Source organism: Vanessa tameamea, chromosome 8 (genome assembly GCF_037043105.1).
Source record: "Vanessa tameamea isolate UH-Manoa-2023 chromosome 8, ilVanTame1 primary haplotype, whole genome shotgun sequence".
Classification (NCBI taxonomy): Eukaryota; Metazoa; Arthropoda; class Insecta; order Lepidoptera; family Nymphalidae; genus Vanessa; species Vanessa tameamea.
The window spans coordinates 10,474,582-10,495,906 of NC_087316.1; the positions used below are offsets into that span (position 1 = coordinate 10,474,582).

The window sequence follows — 21,325 nt, forward strand, 5'->3', positions numbered from 1 at the left end:
CGCTGAAAAATATATTCTACCGAAGAGTACTAACGGAAAATATTCTATTTAGATAATTATAGTACATATTATATAAATTAAATCTATTTTCACTATTTGAAAATAAATGTATTCTAAATTCAAATGTAGAATAATATGCGTTATCTTGAAACGTTTCGTATTTGACTTACTAATTATTTTAGTTACCGTCTCATTCAAACGTAAGTTTGATGTAGATTGTAATAGTTGCGCCCAAATCGAATATTCTGATGAGATCTCTAGCACTATTCATATTTTATTCAAAAGCCAGTTGCGCGTGATCCATAATGAGATAGTGTTTTTATATGGTTGCCATAAAAAAGGCCGATTCATTAAAGTAATAAAATGCAAAATATAAAAGTCTTTTGTCTGTTGATAGTCGGAAGAAATTTTCATACACTACAAAATCGACGGGTTTACTTATTACAGGATAACAGACAATTAATATTTTTTTCGGAATTAATTACCAATCCCATCCAAGCGCATGAAAAAAGTAAAACTTTCTCAGTAATAATGAAAAGATCAGTGCTTCGTTCATTAAAGTAGTTATCTGGTTATATGTAGTTTCCTTATTTTAATTATAAATGAACGGAATTTTACATAATGAATTATTATTTATGTGTATCATTATGAAAAGTTTAATTTATTTTGGGTAAACTTACTACTTCTGATCGAATTTAGTTCAAAGTAGCCTTTTCATCGAAGACTATTACCAACTACACAGAACGTGTCGGCACAGATACCAATGAAATCTTCAACAGAGGTCAGGCAAGAGCAATAACGTCGAGTTCCTAGAGCGAATCAATGTTTACTCAAAGGAAACAACAAATATTTTTTTTTACAAGCTTATACGAATCAATCAATTGGGTTATAATCAATACCTAAATGACGACCTATTTACATGATTACAAGATATAATAGCAGATCATCTCTCATATTACCAAATGTTTTACAAGGACGATTCTAAAAACTTATTTTAATTTCAGGTTGCAATAAAACGTACTATGGTGACATCGGGCGAACATATGAGCTGGAGCTGCACCGACCACGAGAAGATCTTGTCCCTTACATTTGCTTATTAACAATCACCGCTGCTGGGGGAATACATGGAGACTTAGTACAGGTAAGCGGATAGAGAATAAATTTAATTTATAAGAAAAAATCCGGCTCGAAGGACCACATAGTTTTTATTTTATTCTAGTAAAAGACGAATTAAGTTGACTGATATATTAGTTTGTTATATCAGGACTGGTTAGTCTAACTGACTGTAGTTGTGGAGGGTGCAAAGACATAAATATGTATGTATTATATAAACATGGTCAATTATGTGTGTAGTTTGAAATTACGAAATTTCCTGATTTCCGATTTAATATTTGCTAGTTTCAGTTTATCTGATTGGTACGACTATTATTTAGTATATTGTATTTGAACTTTTTCTATAAATATTTATTTATTAAAGGAAACGTGAAAGGTCAAGTGAAGTACTTAAATAATAAGTAATTGTTGTTCTAATTTATTATGTATTAAGCCGTACCTAAACATGGAAATTGTTTTTAAATCATAAGTGAAAATTAGTAAGTTATACCTAACAGCTATATTTATCCGTTTTCAGTTGAACGTATAAATTTTAAAACAAGACAAAAGTATTATTATTTTCTTTCATGAAAGGGAATCCGTGGAGCGAGTTTTAAATATAAGGATAAATTCAGATATTTAAACGTTTCGTACAGATCGGAATTGCTGGTATATGAAAAATGTACTTTTAAAAGTCGTTCGCAATAAACCTTTGTGAAAAGAGGGATGTAGTCAGCATTGAAGCTATTTAACGAATTTAAAATAGGAATTTTTCTTATTTGGGATTCGAATTTGAATGATTGCTTTAATACTAAATATTTATCGAAAATATGCATTAATTATATTATATGCAGATCGAGTGGGATTTATTTTTAATAAAGGAAATTAAATAAGAAAAATATGTATAGGTTTTCAATTTTATGAATTTTTTTAAGCAAATTGGCATAACAGTTTCGTCTTTTATTTGCCCCCTTATCGCACTGCATATATTTATGAAGTTATATCACTTTTGCTTCTAATTATATTAGTTTACTCACCCTTCAAACTGGAACAATATACAGTATTATACAGGTGCTAGGTCTTTGTTCAGGTTTGGCTCAGTGTGACATTCCGCCATCACTTATTCTATTTCAAATAACAATTGTCGAATCGGACAGTTCTCAGCTGAACGCTGCCAAAACTATAACAGATACCCAAAAACTTTTAACAAAAGATATGGAGATCTTCAAAATTGTTTCGTAAAAGTGAGTAACAAGCGAATATGAATATTTAAAAATAAGATACAGTCAAACTTTTCATGCTTAAAAAAATTGGGAAAAAATGTCTATTGAATTATGCTTTGTCGGTAAAACAGTATTAATACTTTCTAAAAGTAATATTTTTTTTCAATTCAACCAAAGACTAATGTAGACTAATAGTCAAAGATAAATTAGAAGACGTTTGAATCATCAGAAAAAGGTCTGGGTCGAGCGGGAAATGTATGAGATCGATTTGGTCGATACTTGTATTACGAGTCTAATATTTATTTATATGTTACTAGCGACCTAGCGAAGTGTGCTCGGTCATATTAAGTCAGTATATTTATTTTATAAAGTTTATTTGTTTATATCCTTAAGACATATATGAGAAATATGAGTTACTGTTTTATTGTGTGTGTGCGGTTTATAGATTTGGATAATTATTTTAATTGTCAAGATCAAAATTTTATTGTTATAGCCAGTTATCCCGTCAACCGTTACGCAGCGAAACATTAATTGCAGAGTTTTCTATAGGTTTTATCATTGCTGTAACCTTGGATTTTTTTTTTCATTTGTTTTGCAAATTTGGAACGAATAACTGATTCGGATAAACAGATTATATATTTCGTCACTTATTAATATAAAAATAATATAAGACGAGCGAAGTTGCGGGACAAGCTATTAGATTTTTTTATGCAAAATAATCCCATATTTCTGGTGCAATGTTTGAACATATGAAATATTTCATATTTTCAACGCTTTAATAATGTGCTTCGGATTCCAACCTTGACATTTAAAAACATAGCAACGTCGACTTTAATTCTGGTACATTTAATGAAAAACAAAAACTTTTTGCTTCTGCATATTTTAATAAGAGACCATTTTTACTGTAAGCTCAATATTATATATTTTATAAATTACTTGATATGTGAAAAAGGTTTTTAGACTGAAAATTATCTGTCGGTGACAGTATATTAAAAAAAATGTTATAATTTTTTTTAAAGTCAACATTATATATCTCTTTTTATTATTTTCTAAATCGTACCCGGGTTAAAAAAGAACCTAGCATGGGGTTATATTTTTGCGTATGTTTTTCGTATTATATAAAAAAAAACTTATAAAATAATGATTTAAGTTTCAAAAATACTTACTTTACGTTCTTAAAAAATGTATTGCGTAAGTGGAACTAATTAACTCTTACAATATTTTTTAAGGTCACAAGCTAGTAAGCTTGTGAACATAGGTTCTAGCTGTTGAATTATAAGCCAATTCCTTTTTAGAGGTAAAGGCAACATTTATTGTTCTATTAACAGCATACATATATACAGACAGAAAAAGTTGTTGCTAAATACTACTGCTATTAGTAGATACTATTATATACAATAGAACCAGCGACCCGCCCGGGCTTCGCACGGGCGCAATGCTGCCACGAAATATACTACAGAACGTCTTACAACGTTCACAGTTTTTCAGTCGTTAGACAATACAAACCGCTATGTCCTTGCGTTTTAAATCTGTAATATCTTCGAAAATATTCATTTAAATTATACACTGTAAAGTGCCATATAGATTTATATTAAATGCACAATGTATTTAAGGTACTAAATTGAATAAGGATTAATGCTGTATTGTTTAAAATCGCTTCGAAAATAAGCCATTATTTCTGGTAACAAGTAAAGGATAAAAAATGGTTGTTCTGATATCCCTAAGAGATAGATATATACCATTGCAGACTTTTTGGAAGACCTTTTTAAGGTGTACAATACTGTAGTACATTATTGTGATCTATCTCGTAGGGTTCAGCCAGCGTTTGCAATGAAAGTGCAAAAATTACGACATCACTTTAGAAACCTCTAAAATTATCAGTGTTCCTCTACTATATCGTGCATGTATTATACATATAAACCTTCCTCTTGAATCAATCTATCAATTAAAAAAAAACCGCATCAAAATCCGTTGTGTATTTTTAAAGATCTAAGCATACGTAGGGACAGACAGCGGTAAGCGACTTTGTTTTATACTATGTAATGATAATGATAGTTATGATGAAGAGAGATAAATAGGCTGGAAGGTACAACGGTTTTCTTAACGTTAAAATCGCTTAAAATTCGTTCCATGGTTCTAGAGCGACGTGGTATATTGTATAAACAATACCGTGGTATAATTTATGCAATATCGCGGCATATGTAAATTCCATCATTTTAGTACTTGGAATAATATCAATTATTTGATTTATTCTGATTAAAAAAAAAAGAAACAAATATATTAGTTTTTATTTGCAATATCAATGTGTAACTTGAGTGGGTAAATATAGATGAACAAGTTACCTCGAAAAATATAACATAAACTTTTATTTCTGTTCCAACAATAAAAACTTTGTTTCTTACAAAACAAATAAAACAAACACAGTGATTGAATATTTAAAGTTTTGTTTGTTTGTTACGATGTTGTGATCGCGTCTTCTGTCGTATAATCTTTGGTGACCGAATAGAAAACGAATTAAGATTATATGTAATAGTGGCTTGGTCTGTTTTACCGATAATCGTAAAATTTCACATGTCCAGAAAAGACTAACATAGGGATCCCCTAGGTAAACCTACTTAGATTGGGGAAATAAAATGTTCAATCTATACTAATATAATAAATGCGAAAGTTACTCTGTATGTACGTCTGTCTGTGGATCTTTTACGGCCAAACCATTGAACCGAATTTTATAATATATGAAAAAAACTTGAAATACAGAGAACGACAAAGGACACATTTTTATGCCACTTTACAATTATTTAACACTTGACAACCAATCTCCAAAACTCGGCCGAAGCGCAGGCCACAACTAGTCATTTATAACACATTTATATTAACGTATGAAACTTTTCATAGATAATTTATAAAAATAATTTATACATATTCTATATTCAAGAATTAAAATTCAAAGAGGGCTGTTAAAATTTTAAAGTGGGTAACATCCATGTATGTATATGTCACCCTAAAATTGTAAATACCGTTAGATTATAATCTATCTCGCGAGATTGTGAACTGTCGAAATATCTAACGGTATTTACAATTAAACAATATATGAGTGGAAGCCGGGAATTAGCTAGTATTATTATAAATAAATGTGTTCAGTATGGTGTGATGTCCTGATATTGATATTATTATTATTAATATTTTTAGGGCAAATATAGACAAATAATAGTGTCAGTTTCATTCAAAATATTTTGTTAATATAAACAATGAAGCCTTTATGAGCAGTTATATTTTCAAACGCTGCGTTGTCAGGTGAGCCAGAGCGTATTTTAATTCAGCCGCGTCTCCCATTCAAAGCTATGATAACAGAGCCTTTCAGCCCTTTAAACTCGCAATTATGAGGTCACTTCACTTGCGTTTAACATTTTAGAATTCACCGGTGAATGAGAAAAATGGAAACGTTTTGTCGTTGCTTTTCGGCGGTTTTAAAACATTTCGCCGCAAATGGTTTTGATACAATGCAAATGTTTTTACTTGTACAGAATATTTACAGTGGCTCAGTTGTTAAGGAGCGTTTGGTGATGCTACAACAAAGTCGGTACATTTTACAGTCAGAACTGATCAGTGTTGTCGTTAAATGATAATAGGAGATTACCTACAAGTAGTTGCTAATTCGTCTACAAAACTGGGCAAAGGTTTTAGGTTTTAGAAATGGTCACATTCAGTTTGGAAGTAAATTGTGAATTATCTGACAGATTTTTACTTTATAATAACATTTCTTGTTCCTGTTTTACTTTCATTAAAAGTTTTGATCACAAAAAAGGTGTATCCATTAAAGGAAATTTTACGCGTCTAACTAAATACCTTACTTTACAAGAGACGGTATTTTAGTTTTTATTGGCCTATAAAATCTAAAGCAAAGTAACTTAAGAACGAGTAAATGTCCATTCGGGACTTTATCTAGACCACTACCTACTTTCTGTTAAGCAGAAATGAAAAGAGCCTCATCAGTTTCTGTTTTTTCCAAGTCACGAAATTTGGTATTTTAAAAATCCACTAAGAACATTCAAAATATAAAATTGTTTTTCGATGTCTGTAATTACTTAGCTTAAAATATTTTTCATTTTAATTCTAACAAAAGAGAGTAAATTTAGTGTGTTACGCTTTCACGTCCTAACGACTCAACCGATTGGTTATCTGGAAATTTTGCGCACACATTGTAAGGGGTACAAAAAATGTTACAGGGTACCTAGCATACCGCCTTCCCCAAAAAGTATGTAAGTGAAGCTGGAAACTAGTAAGGTATAAAATGTTAACAAAGCCAAAAAATATATTTATAGGTACTTATGAAATAGACATTTTCAAAGAATATCTGTTTTCAATTTCATTGACAGTTTCAATAATTTTAGTATCGATATACCTATGGACATGGTGGTTAAGATTTAGGCTGCCGGGATGGGTGCTATCCACTTATCACAAATTCTACCACCAAACAGCAATACCAGCCTTTTGGCCAAGTCACATTGCCGATGTAAAGAATAGCTTATTTTTCAGGTTTCAGTATTATTCAGGTGGCTAAATCGCCGTAACGTTTATTTTATTAAAAAAAAAAATGGAATATTATTAAGACTTAAGATATTTATTTCTCAATTTAGTTTTAATCAAAGACATTTTTTTTGTCTCACGTATTTTCCTACTTAACCTTCTAAAGTTTTATATTAGATATAACCTTTTTATAGCCATCGGAGTATACTCAAATGGCTCTTGTAACCCGGCCATTAATTTGTGTAAAACGTTTACTCTCTCTATAAATATCCCTGTAATTGTGTAAAATGAGTCAGGTAAAAGCAAACTAATAAAGCAACGTCGATGGGTCATAAAGGTCGGGGAAAATAAAATTTCCTTTGATCTGTAAATGCCAAAACGGTTCATATTTATAGCATAAGAGCCATACATTACTTTATTGATAAACAAAATAATAATTTCGTCGCAGAAATATGTGTACCCAAAACCTGATAATAAATTGATAGCTTCAAATAAACATGGAGCAATAAGACAGTTCTATTCGCATTTCAACACATACAAAAACGGTTGGATCATAACCAAAACAATATAATGTTTAGCCAACCCCGGTTTGCTATTCAATTTATTGAATTTTCTGTTGAAAAAAATTTAGTTGCAACTCCGTCTTTGGAAGATGGAAGTTTGTACACGCTCGTGGCTCGGAAAACAAGTTTGCATCAGTTTAGCTGTTGCCCCTAGAACTGAACTTTTTCAAGTCGTAACGAATTTGATATCCCATCGGAAAGAGGGAATGGGGGAATAGAGAGTGCAACTATATTTGTACACTATATTATTATGACATTACTAGTTGGCTAGTCTCTCTTAAAAATGGTTGAAAAAGAAAGCTCATATTACTTTTTAAATTATTTTATGTTATGCCTTACACAAATCATTTAAAAATAGCTTGAATTGTTTTTTTAAGTGATAACTTCATATATGTGGTTAAACCGCTTCGTTACGTAACGCGTTACGGCAACAGTCTGTCTGGCTTCTCTTTTTCTTACGCATAGGGCAGAGGTAGGCAGGCTCCTTCTTTGTCACTCTAACCCACAGCGATATTTCGGACAGACGTTTTTTTTTTTAAGTTATCATTTCTATCGGACGTCCCGAGACGCACATGTATTTTTTTTTATTAGGGGAAACGAAAATTTGATTAAACGCTTGATAAAATATTTATTAATATTATAACCTAGTGGAAGTGACTTGACAAAACTACGCAGTCGATGACATGGGTCAAAATGGCCGATAATTTCGATTGATCTTTATATAAAGCTTCTCTCATCAAAGGTTATCTGTGAGAGATCGATAAGCGATAAGACCGCCTTTGCGCACCATTTACTGATTGTCTCTTGTTACTTTTATATACTTGTTATTTATATGTTGTGCAATATTTTTTTTAAATAATAAATAATCACATTTGAAAGTTTTTATTGGTAAAATAAAAATTGTTTATAGCAACAATAACGAACGAAACGATAAAATAAAAAAATATACAGTACAACTTTTTAGATTTAAAACTTTGCTTATCAAGTAATCGCCTTCAGGCCATGAATATAATGTCATTTAGAAATATATATTCTTTTTTATATCATTCAAAACCATAAAAATACTGATATAAAAAGAATTAAATCCAACTGAGCTTCTTCCGCCGGCTTTTCTAAGATCTACGGTATTTCTTTTGAAATCAGTGGTAGTTTTTTATACAATATTGGCCACCTGGTGGTAATTAATCACCACCCACAGACATTGGCGCTGTAAGAAATATTAACCATTCCTTACACCACACCAATGTTTTTATAAATCAATATAAATTGAATAAAGAAATAGCTTTTACTTGAAAATACGATGTTGCCTCTTGTTCTTTGGGTATATAAACTTTACAGCCGAACAGTAATTTCGCTTTGATGTTTCTAATTACTTTTCTTTGTCGATTACACTTATTTGTAAAGATATCATTGCTAATATACTATTGTATTGTAATAATACTAATTTCATGTAGTTATTTGTCTTATAACTGTAATAACACAGCTTATTTAATTGTCTCGTCTGTACTAATTAAGACTACAAACTTTGAATTCTCTTTGGTTCAATAAAAAGTAATTGGGTTTGCCTTTTGTGAAATTCTCATTAAAAACCGGAGTCTAGATGTTTGCCGTGTCACGATCCCGTGATTCGGAAACCACACATTTAGACCAAAAAAACACAACAACATTTAGCTGATACTCCTCCGGTCATGTCAGATAACGATCCCATTGAATAAAAGGAATGACGGAGTATATCATTAATTGATTGATTTCAAACAGTTTTTTAATTAATTTAAAACAATATAAAAACACGTGTACGTCTCGGGACGCCCGACAGAAGTGATAAATTAAAATAATCTAATTTGAACTATGTATTTAAAATTGAAATTATTTAAGTTTGGAATTATTTTTTTTTTACATTACATTACAACAACAACAACAGCCTGCAAAATTTCCCGCTGCTGGGCTAAAAAAAAAAATATTGGAGCATATTCTACCACGATGCTCTAATGCGGGTTAGTGAATTCACATATGGCAGAATTTCGTTGAAATTAGACACATGCAGGTTACCTCGCGATGTTTTCCTTCACCGCCGAGCACGAGATGAATTATAAACACAAATTAAGCACATGAAAATTCAGTGGTACTTGCCTGGGTTTAAACCCGCAATCATCAGTTAAGATGCACGCGTTCTAACCACTGGGCCATCTCGTCTCTCATGAATGTATATGTATCATCAATTGATAAGTTCAATTTTAATTTTTAATACTTTCATAGCAAGTTCTCTCGCAGCTATGAACAACAACACGATTATTCATAACTTTAAAGCAGAAGTTTGTGTCTATATTTTAATTATACAGTTTTATTACAGAAGATTTGTTTAACTAAAGCCATTGAAGACAATTAATTTCTCTAAAGAACGTTTAAGTAAAGTGACACCTTAGTTAGTTTGTGCTCCATTAGTCATTCCCGTTTCATTTTCACCGAATAATTTGTTAAAATACCATCCTCTAATTTGCATGTAATTAGAAAACTGTTTTTCATTGAACTTCTTTTATATCCCATTATTTTGCGAACTAAATGTTTTCCGAATTTACCGAAGGTACCAGTTATCTACTTGGAATGGACTTGTTTTTTGTTTACGTGGTGGTTCATTTTGTGCAAGCCCGACTGGCTAGGTTCCACCCACTCATCAGATGTTCTACCGCCAAACAGCAGTACTTGGTATTATTGTATCTGGTTGATTTTAATGTTAGTGAGCCAATAACTGCAGGCAAATGGGACAAAACATCTTAGCTCCCAAGGTTTGTGGGGCATTGGCGATGTAAGGATTGTTTAATATTACTCATAAGGTCAATGTCAATGGGCGGTGGTAACCGCTTGCCATAAGTTCACCTATTTGCCCGTCCGCCTATCAATAAAAAGACCTCTTTGACCTCATCGATCTTCTATCTTCATCATCTCATTTCTGTCTTATCTTATCGATGTTATTTTTGCAATCATATTTACATTTTAATTTATGCATTGTTTTAAATTTAAAATATGTAGGCAAATTGGTAAATTAGCTAATTGATGGCGAGAATACAAATGACACTAAAAGCAATTAAGGTTTTACGGTAGAAACGGATGGAATTGCTCCTAGTCATACGGGCTTTCAAAGAGATCTTAGAAATTCTAGAAATTATTTATATGGCCATTAATTTATTTATAGTATATCACTAATAAATATAATAATGAATTATATCTATATCCTATTCCAATCGAATAATTCTATGCAATTTGTTTATTGTTCTGCTTTATTATTCATGGTGCATTTCTGTTTAGTTCTTAATTAATATTTATATATTCAGTTATAATACAAAACCATACCAAGTAGTACAGTGTTTAATATTAACACATACATAACATTAACAGCATGTAAATTTCCCACTGCTGGGCTAAGGCCCCCGCTTATTACATCACGCTGCTCCAATGCGGGCTGGTGAATACACATGTGTCAGAATTTCGTTGAAATTAGTCATATGCAGGTTTCCTCACGGTGATTTCTTTCACCGCCGAGCACGAAATGAATTATAAACAAAAATTAAGCACATAAAAATTCAGTGGTGCTTGCCTGGGTTTTAGCCCGCAATCATCGGTTAAGATGCACGCGATCTAACCACAGGGTCACCTCGGCTCTGGTACAGTGTTTATCCAATTTAATTTTACTTCCAAATTTCCGACAATAACTACGCCGATATTCAAAACGCCATATTTTTACGTATCCTTACTGAATATCATAGATTACGTAAGATCCAATCAATTTAATGTCAAAGTTGTTTAATTTGCTCTCCTCTTTTGGTTGAAATAGACGGCATGTATAAGTATTATATAATTCATCTCATTATATAGGTTTCTATGTAAAACGATTTCAATTTAAATCCCAGGATTTTATGTATATGTATCCCATTGTGAAAACAGCTGCTTAATGTAATAGTAAAATGAAGGATTACTAACATTTTTTGTTTGGAAAAAATATATATACTAACAACCGAAACGCGCTCCATCGAATTTTCTCGTTTCATTAACTAATGTCCCCTACAAAGGCCGCCGTACAACGGGGCATTAGTGATTACATATTACGTAATGCTGAGGCTGCGCTGGTAAAACAGGTCACTCGTTCTCATCCGGTGACCGGAAACGTTTTTTCTCATTTTCATACACAAATAACTTTCTGTAAGCTTATTTATAAGTAACATCTAAAGGATTGATATTCTCAACTTAAAAAAATAACTATACGAAAATATAACTATTTAAAAAAAAATTGTCGTAATACTCCAACAATAAATAAGACCAAATAATCTGGATAGTATTTAGTAAAATATATATATATATATAAAGAACATTGTGTATAGGAATAAAACATTATTACGTCAAACATGCTTTTAATCAAACTTTACAGTGTATCCAAATTAGACCTTAAAATTTAAGTCCCCTCTCGCTTAAATCTCATACAAAGAAAATTATTTCATGATATTTATAATTACATTATTAAATAGATATAAAGTAAAAATGTGATTCATAATATATCTCAAAAAAGTTTATATTACAGTCTTTATGTACATTTGAGGTTTGTTGACGGTTCTTTGAGAAAACATATCCCGTAGGGTGTGTAAGATGGCAATATTTGTACCGAGGCATATTTACTTATGTGAGGGGCGTAATTTCTCGTAACTTTGAAAATATAACGAATTTTCTTTATTGTTTCTTTCTTTTACTGCAAATCTTTTATAAGTCATTTCTATTTTATGTTCTCACTCAGTACCGGAGTAAATTAATATTGTTTCAGACCGTCGGGGCTTTATCGGTTTGATTAGAATTGATAGACATTTATTTGTCTAGAAAGATCATGGCTTTGTAAATAGAACACGTGTATCTCAACCGAAGGTTAGGACTTCAATTCCGGGCATACATCATTGGGATTTTGCTGTGCTTTTATGTTTATATATATTTTTAAATACAATATCACTGTCGTGACACAGAATATATATTTGCAAAACATTACTGAGTTTTCATAATTATAATTATTAGCTTAATTGGTGGTGAACTAAAACCTCGAGTTTTTACTATATTAACCTCAAAAATTATGACAAAACTATAGAACAGCAACAATAACAGATGTTACGTAAAACAATGATTTCAACATGTCAATTTTTTTTAATATGATTTGTAACAGCCAATTTGAAGATATGCTTTTTTCCTACAGCCATATGCTCCATATCAGGCTTTATAAAACGTGTAAAATATTACTTGGCAATTTGCCGCCAACCAAGAGATCAAAGATGTCCTTGAGTAATTATGCAATTATCAATTTAAGAAGTATATCAGTGGACTCGTCAGCTTTCGTTTGTAGCGAATTTTGAAACTGTTTTATTAATAAAGAGTTACTTATCAAGTGATCGCAATAATTAACAAAGAGATTGTTTAGAATATTATCCATCATATTGCACTTAAACACGAACATTATTTGTCAATCGAAGGGTCCATTGCGGTGCCGTGAGAATAGTTGGCTCCAACGAGGATCCACGTGGCTCCAAATATATCACAGCAGCACCGCTATAGCAGACCACTCAGAAAACAGTAATAGTTTTTAGTCTAGTAATTACATTTATTCACTTATCCTGCAAACTTGATCTGTAATAGAAGGTATTTATGTTTGGGGATAGAACTCTGACTTTGACGACCTCCGTGGTCGAGTAGTGTGTACATCTGTTTTCATGGTTACACCACTTCGAGGTCCCGGTTTCGATTCCCGGCCGAGTCGATGTAGAAAAAGTTCATTAGTTTTCTGTGTTGTCTTGGGTCTGGGTGTTTTTGGTATTTTGGGTTCAGAGTAATGTATGTGACGTTATCCATAAAATAAAAACTGTCCAAAAAGTAAAATTTGTGTTTTTAAAGTCGAAACACATAATTATCGTTTCGAATAGATTTTCCTGGACTACATTAGTGAAAGTAAAATTAGTAAAATACTACGTTTCCTTTAAATGCAACTGAAGCAAAAGCGATTAAAATAATCCTTAGTCTTCGCAAATAGCCCATACTAGATCTGGTTTTATGCTTCTATTTAAAGTTTCGTTATAGAATTTATGGAAATTGGTATAAGTTGTTATCAATGTAAAGTGCGCGTCACTGCTGTGTCCTAATTTAATTTCAGATTCACCAGCTCAATGCGAAATGCATTTCTTTGTAACTTAATATTAAAAATTATATATGAATTTTAAATACGTACGTTTGACCTAGTGGTATTTTAATGCAGCTCCTGATCGGTGGATTTGTGATTATATTCGATTTTCTTCAACTATGCGAGGTGCATATCTTTACAACAATCAATAATGAAAACTGAGAAACGAAATTGTATCTGATATATCGTATACGAAAATGTTTATGCAATACAATATCTCCTGCATATAAAACTACCTCGGCCAAATTTTATTCCGTAGGGCATTATAATTCGGTACGACCGATAGGATCACTTGGGAGGTGTTAGAATTTATAGCACATACGATGACGTATAAATGTACATTTACATGTCAATTTTCTGCAATAAAATAATTTCTACGTATAATAATAGGTAATATTCGTCGGATTCGAGTTTACTCGTTTTACTAAAATTATCTTTACATATAAATATTTTGTAAATAGAAACCTACTACGATAAACTCAAATCGAATTGTAGAACTTTTAAACTGCACGTGCCATGGACATAGGATTCCATTCCATTTTAATAGAAACTTAGTAGGAGGGCAAATTCTTGCTTAAAGTATTTGCCTGTTTCATGTGACTTATCTAATATAAAAGTCGTTAGTATTTAAGAATTTATCAGATAAAATAAATGCTTAGTTAATCTCTTTTAAGAGTTCTATTTTTAATTTTTTGCATAACTGGATGATCACCAGTTTCTGAAAGCTCATTGGTCAAAGTTTGCGGCATGGACTGACTTCGACCAATGATATTTCAGATTAAATTCACATACTTTATCTGATTTCGATACTGTAGCTTAGTATATCATAGTTAGGCAAAATAAATTAAGCGTAGTGTATGATGAGCTGTGATGGCCCATTGGTTACAAGACGTAAATTTTAACTGATGAGTTCAAACCCAGGGAAAGCAACATTGATACGACAACACGGAACGTTAAAACATAACACATACGTAGTAGATAAAATTAGAATAATTAACCAAGAATTAGTTACAATTACTTATCGGATTAGATTCATAAATAATAATTTATTAATTGATGTTATTTAATCAACAATAATAACAAGACATTTCATCGATAATGTTAGAAATATTAGTAGTGCACCATCAATGGACTGCATATAGGAACTTAAATTTATGTCCTTGTAACTGCACCGGCTCGCTCTCCCTTCAAACCAAAACGTCAATCAATGCATCAATATAAATTGTTATTGCATAGAATAATTGAAGATTTAGCGAATACCAATCATGACCACTATTGTCTTATTTGATTGAGAATTTAATATGATATTTCTTTTTGAAATGAAGTTATTTACGCAGCTTACAGTAGAGTGAACATGCAGAAATCATCACGGAATCGTTATGCTCCCCATCCTTTCCAGACGACCTTTCCTTCTCTTTCTTTCTGTTATATACAGTTTTATATAATATTATTAAAACTTATTTTTTGTTATAGTTTTAATTGGCAAGGGTTTTAAATAAAAATATTACTTATCTTTCAATATTTGCACTTGGTGGTAGGTCTTTGTTCGACCCCGTCTGGATGCTACTTACTCAACAGATTCTACCGACAAACAGCAGTACTTAGTAAAGTTGTATTCCGGTTAGAAGGGTGAAGTAAGCCAGTGTAACTACAGACACAAAGGACATAACATCTTAGTTCCTAATATTGGTGGTACATTGCCGATGTAAGAAATGGTCAATATTTCTTACAGCGTCATTGTCTATCGTGTTATCACTTTATTACTTGCCTCATAAATTAAATTATTAAATGATTTCATTGAGTCTATTATTAACGCATATTATTCATCGAAAGCAGTGTCGTTCCAATTGGGTGTCCCACGACACCTCCAGTTTTTTATTAGGAAGACTATTAACCGTTACCGCTGTGTTTCACAAGCTTCTTTGGGGATCAGTTAATAGTGATGGAGACTTTGCATGTTTTAATATTTTTCTTAATAGTTTTTTGGTAGTTTATTTTATATTGTAATATTTATTAGTAATATTATAACAAGATATTTCATGCGCAATCATGCTATTTGTAAGTGTGAAGAATCGCAGAACTTTACACAGAAGTTTATATAGAACTTTAGATATATTTTAAGGTCGTTTGATCCAGACGTGTCCGATACAAGTCTCTATTCCCTGTAAGGTCGTAAATCGTATGCGGTGAAACATCCTCTTGAATATTTAAACAGACTGAAATATAAAATGTTATTGCAAGTTTTAACTTTCAAGGTACGCTTCAGATATTTATTCCAAAGTAACTCTTGCCGACCGCTTCGAGAAAATATCGCAAATATATGTTGTTTCTTTCTAAACCCTGGCTATATACATTTAGCTATTCAATAAGATTTAAAAAAAAAGCAAATAATTTGGTGTCTATTCTTAAATACAAATTTTTGGCCTTATTACCAGTGCAGTTGCAGTAATATTTCAGTCCATTGTTTAAGTGATATTTGTTGTTAATTTACATCTAAAATTTGATCCAGACAATATAAAGGAATGAAGTAAAATAAAAGCGTTTTAAGGGAGAACAGTATATCATACTTTGATTGTTACAATTTTTCGCCTAGTTACTTTTCTTTGATCTCAACGCTGTGTGTTTTAAATCAACGCATGATAAAATATATGACAGATTGGCTGGCTACCTAATCTAAAGTTTTCTTAGAAATTCTTCTGGTGGTGAGTTTCTCCTCGTCTGGTTCTTTTACCAAAAAGTGACTTCTTCGACAGCTGTAAATTGAGATAAATTATCTACATACTCCATCACTGAATAATACATAGCAATTGTTTGTTTGTTGTAATATGCATTTTTTTGGTGATATGATATTGTCGATTAACGCTAAGGTTTTGAGGCCGTCTGCGTACTCTCCACTATATAGCTAAGAAAGATCTGCTTAATATTGTTGGTCGCACAGTGGCGATGTAAAGAGTAGTTAATATTTCTTACAGTGCACAAATTCTATGGCATTCGTGACTCAGTGGACAACTGATATGTTATCAAATGAATGTTTTATTCTGATAAAAAAAAGATCAATTTCGGTAATTACATTTTAAATAATAATAAGAAAAGTTATTATCTTATTTACTTTAAAATACGAGAACAAATATAATAATTTACTCTAAATGCCCCTACTATGATTTTTATGTAAGTGCTCAATTTACGATAGCACCTGATGCTTAGTATATCACGTGTACTCTTGGATATTGCTAAAGTTAGAAATGGAACATAAAGCCCATGTAATTACACCGGCTCGATCACCCTCCGCTGTAACGCTGAACATAAAATAACGGTTTGCGTTATTTCTTAGCAATACAAAATTTGTATTTGGATGGAATTTACGCGAAACAAGTAATAAATATAAAATGTTTGGATGTCTTTATGCCATGGTTTGTTTGCCAATGTTTATTCATAATTTATCGCACAACATGTAAATAATGATAAGATGATATAAGATTAACAGAAAATAATCACATGCGCATGTCACACAAATTAAAAAAAGTTATTCTATTAAAATCACAAAATATCCTTCATCAAAATTCATCGCAGTTATTGTACATATTTGTGGGAAATTAATTAAACTGTAAACTAATCCTTCCCACGACAAAGTACTATAATCTTCGACTAACAGTTATAAACAAATGTATTAAATCATCAAAGCGAATCACTACTGACATGGCGCGCTGATGACCACCCGATTTCTTCTTAATAAAAATGGCTGCTTCACTACGCTCCGCTAGAATACCAGTAACACGACTCTTTTTATAGACAAGCCATAAAATATTGTACGTATTAACGAATTATTACTAGCAACGAAATGTATTGCTCCATTTATGCTATAATGCCACAGGGATTCGCGTCATGACTTACCCCCAAAGCGCACCAATAGATACTACACAAAAGGAAATCACACGAAAAGCGTAAACGATAGGACTGCCTTCGCGAATAATTTTGCAATCTCTTTCGAACAAACTTTGTAGTGAACGAAGTGTTAAGGTACCTATAATCTTAATTATATTAATATGTCACCTATCTCTTTATTTCTTTATGAAGACATAGCCATTCTCATAATATCTGGTAGAAAATGTTTTTTAGCAATAATACCGCCCATTTGTACAGCTCTTTTAAGATTGAATATTTTATAACATTGTTGTTTTTTTTATTTCATGTACAAAAAACATTTTATTACGAAGTACTCAACATAACATAACATAACATAATCAGCCTGTAAATTTCCCACTGCTGGGCTAAGGCCTCCTTTCCCGTTGAGGAGAAGGTATGGAGCATATTCCACCACGCTGCTCCAATGCGGGTTGGTGGAATACACATGTGGCAGAATTTCGTTGAAATTAGACACATGCAGGTTTCCTCACGATGTTTTCCTTCACCGCCGAGCACGAGATGAATTATAAACAAATTAAGCACATGTAAATTCAGTGGTGCCTGCCTGGGTTTGAACCCGAAATCATCGGTTAAGATGCACGCGTTCTAACCACTGGGCTTTTAAATAACCATTACACGTGTGAAATATTATATTTTATTTTGTATGTTTATTATTTTCTGAAATTGAATTTGTTCATTTAATTCTGGAAATATATCTAATAATTTTTTTGAATGCATTATTATTACCATTAACATGATTACCTAAATTTTTTACAAAGCACACTTGAAGATTGTTATTTCATATTTTTTTTAGTACTGATTAATAAATAAGCACCCAGGAGAATCACCCGGCATACAATGCAGACAAGCAGAACAAATGAATATGTAAACTAATGATATTGATTATGCCTCTGTTTATCTTTAAGTAGAATTAATGAATTAAATTGCAACCAATCGCCAATATATATTTAAAATCGACCACCAAATACAACTCAAAAGTGAAAAAATGACTGATAGCCTTACTAAATACATTTTTGTTCATTTACTCGATTGAATATACAAACGGACAAACAATTGACAATCAATTGCAATTGCATTAACTAAACATCAAATATTTATTAAATGACGAAAACACTTTACAAAATACATTAAAATTAATAACAAAGCTAAATGACAAATTCCTCGTAGCCATTACACAAAATGAAAGCTGTTTACCAAACAACAATCAAATTTCAATACAGTAAAACCATCATGTCAGATCGTAAAAGGGAATCAGAATGTCGGCGTTATATTGATGACGTCTATCGCTCAATGTAAGGTATCCAATATCAATGGGGGAAAATTCAAAATACACCATCAATATATTTATTTTTCTCAGCAAAAGCGTTTATAACGAATCATTTAAGATTACGCTGGATATACTTTTTCAGATTACGCAATACACATGAACATGAAATTCTTTTAATGTGAATAATCTTTATTAAATTTAAGTGATTGAATAAATCGTTCCATTAGTATTACTTTATATTACAATGTAAATAACAAAAATCTTGTGATAGATAGCTCAGGAAATAAAGCTAATAATAACAAATTCAGAGGGTACTTTGAACATTTATTTCTATTGCTTTTTATTGTTCTTATTTTTTGTTTTTGGAGAAGAGACAAAGCTGTTTATGATGAAGATTAACATATTTATTTATTTTCAAGTATATCCGGTAACGTATACCTAAAAAAATTGAATCAATTGTTAACGTTTTTCTATTATTTTATATTAGATTAAAACAGAACACACATCATTAATTATATTTATTTTTACAAACCACATTTAAATATTAGTATATTTTAACTTAATACAATGAACATTATAATCAGTGCAATAATCTTACCTTAAACTACTTTCGCCATCAAAGCCCCAAACGAACTGAGAACTACATCTACTCACACAGTGCTTCAATTCGATTCAATTCTTAGTTTAATGGCTTTTAGTTGTGCCACAGGGCACAGATTATTGCGCCAATGTCACCTAGGACACACAGTGCTTTTAAAATCTTTAACCCTTTTTACATTTACAATTTATGTGACTACCCGTCTTGCTGATTTCCTCAAATTTAAATAAATATAGTCAAATCATGACCATATTTATGTACAATATATATTACTTATTTTTAAATAGCTTACACAGTATATTTCAAATGGACCCATTTCACGCAAACATACATATATACACGTCTTAAACCGCGTGAAACTATCAAACAAAATCCTTTTCGAACTGCGCTGCATGTTCTGGTATAAGTTTTATGTATGTGTATGTTGGCGTTATGAAAAGTCTCATCATTTATCAGTATTTTTAAAATTATAGATAACTATAATAATAATCATAGTGTTAAACGTAATGATACATGTCATTTTTAAATATATTAACAAGTTCAATATTTACTGACAATCTGTTAGTTACTAAAACAAAAAAATTACTATAGGAGATATAATAAAATGAAGAACGACTTTTCGCATCCTTTGAGCTCACAATTATGTATGTATTACCATTAAGTAAAAAAGGTATTATTAAGAAAAGTTATACCTTTTTAATTACCTTCACACCGAAACACAACAATACTAAGAATTTCTGTTTGGCGGTATAATGTGATACCAATTCAGACGCGCTTGCACAAAGTTCAAGTAAATTAAGCAGTTAATCGTACAGGAATCATATATAATATCTCCGATTAACAAGAAATGGTTTCAAACAAAGTAAATCAGTATAGTAGATTAAGCTTTATAGACAAAGAGTAAAGATCGTTAAGAGAATAAATTAAAAAAATATATTTTTATTGGAAATACATTTCAAATTAACCATAATCAATTCCCACAGTCAAAATCTTGGACGCAAATTATTATAAGTACTGATTCCGTTAAATCTCAATCGGTAAGGAATTACAGATATTTTCAATCTATTTTCATCTTGAATAACTCTCAGATTTGCCCTTTTCTCGCTGACTTTACAAACGTGTCGATCTGTGATTTCAGCTCGAAACACCCTTGAAATGTGAAAACAATTTTCTTATAACATTTTCCTGTAACTGACAGCTCACCTTACTATCATTATAATATACAGATATCCCATTGTGAATATCACAACAAAAAATAACCAACAAGGTAACAAACAGGGCCGGATTTTGGGGAGGGCAACCGGAACAACTGCCCTGGAGCTTCCACAAGAGATGTTCCGACGAGTTAAGAATTTTAATGTAATGTATGTTTAGATATCTAGATATAATCAAATTATATTAATAGTAGTATTGTAGTATTGCTATTTTAAAAGTTACTGATACAAAGAGTAAATAAATTATAAACAAACTTTACTGACAAAATTAAATTCTTAAAAAAAAATTATAAAAAAAATACTAGGGGCACCTACTTCTCTGTTGCCCTAGGGCCTCGAGACCTTTAAATCCGGTCCTGGCAACAATTAATTGAACTGTCTCACATAATATATTATCAAAACTATCTACATCCCAGCATGCGATCCAACGACTCGCGCGTCACCATACGTTAATAGTATTGTACTAGAAAATATTATACACGTAAGGACCACAATAATTTATAATTACCACAATGAATTATGTATAAACACAAGGCATACGAACAAAACCAATTATTATATTTTACTTGAAGGTATCTATTGACGCGCTTTGGGGGTAAGTAAGTCTCGTATCCCAGAAAGCGTTCAAAATGGCTCAGTTGCCAAATTTAAAAATATCGTTAAAAATATTGTAAGAAGCTTTTGTGAACGCGAAAGAGTATTATAAAATTTGTAAGAT

At 31.4% G+C, this 21,325-nt stretch overlaps 1 protein-coding gene across 1 annotated transcript in view; it reads left to right on the plus strand.

Annotated features, from left to right (window-relative positions):
* Window positions 1-21,325, plus strand: part of LOC113399781 (uncharacterized) — a 126,592-nt gene that overhangs the window by 82,487 nt on the left and 22,780 nt on the right. Inside the window, exon 3 of the mRNA XM_026639015.2 lies at window positions 1,005-1,141. Within this exon, the coding sequence (XP_026494800.2) occupies window positions 1,005-1,141 (137 nt within the window). The remainder of the gene's footprint in view (window positions 1-1,004; window positions 1,142-21,325) is intronic.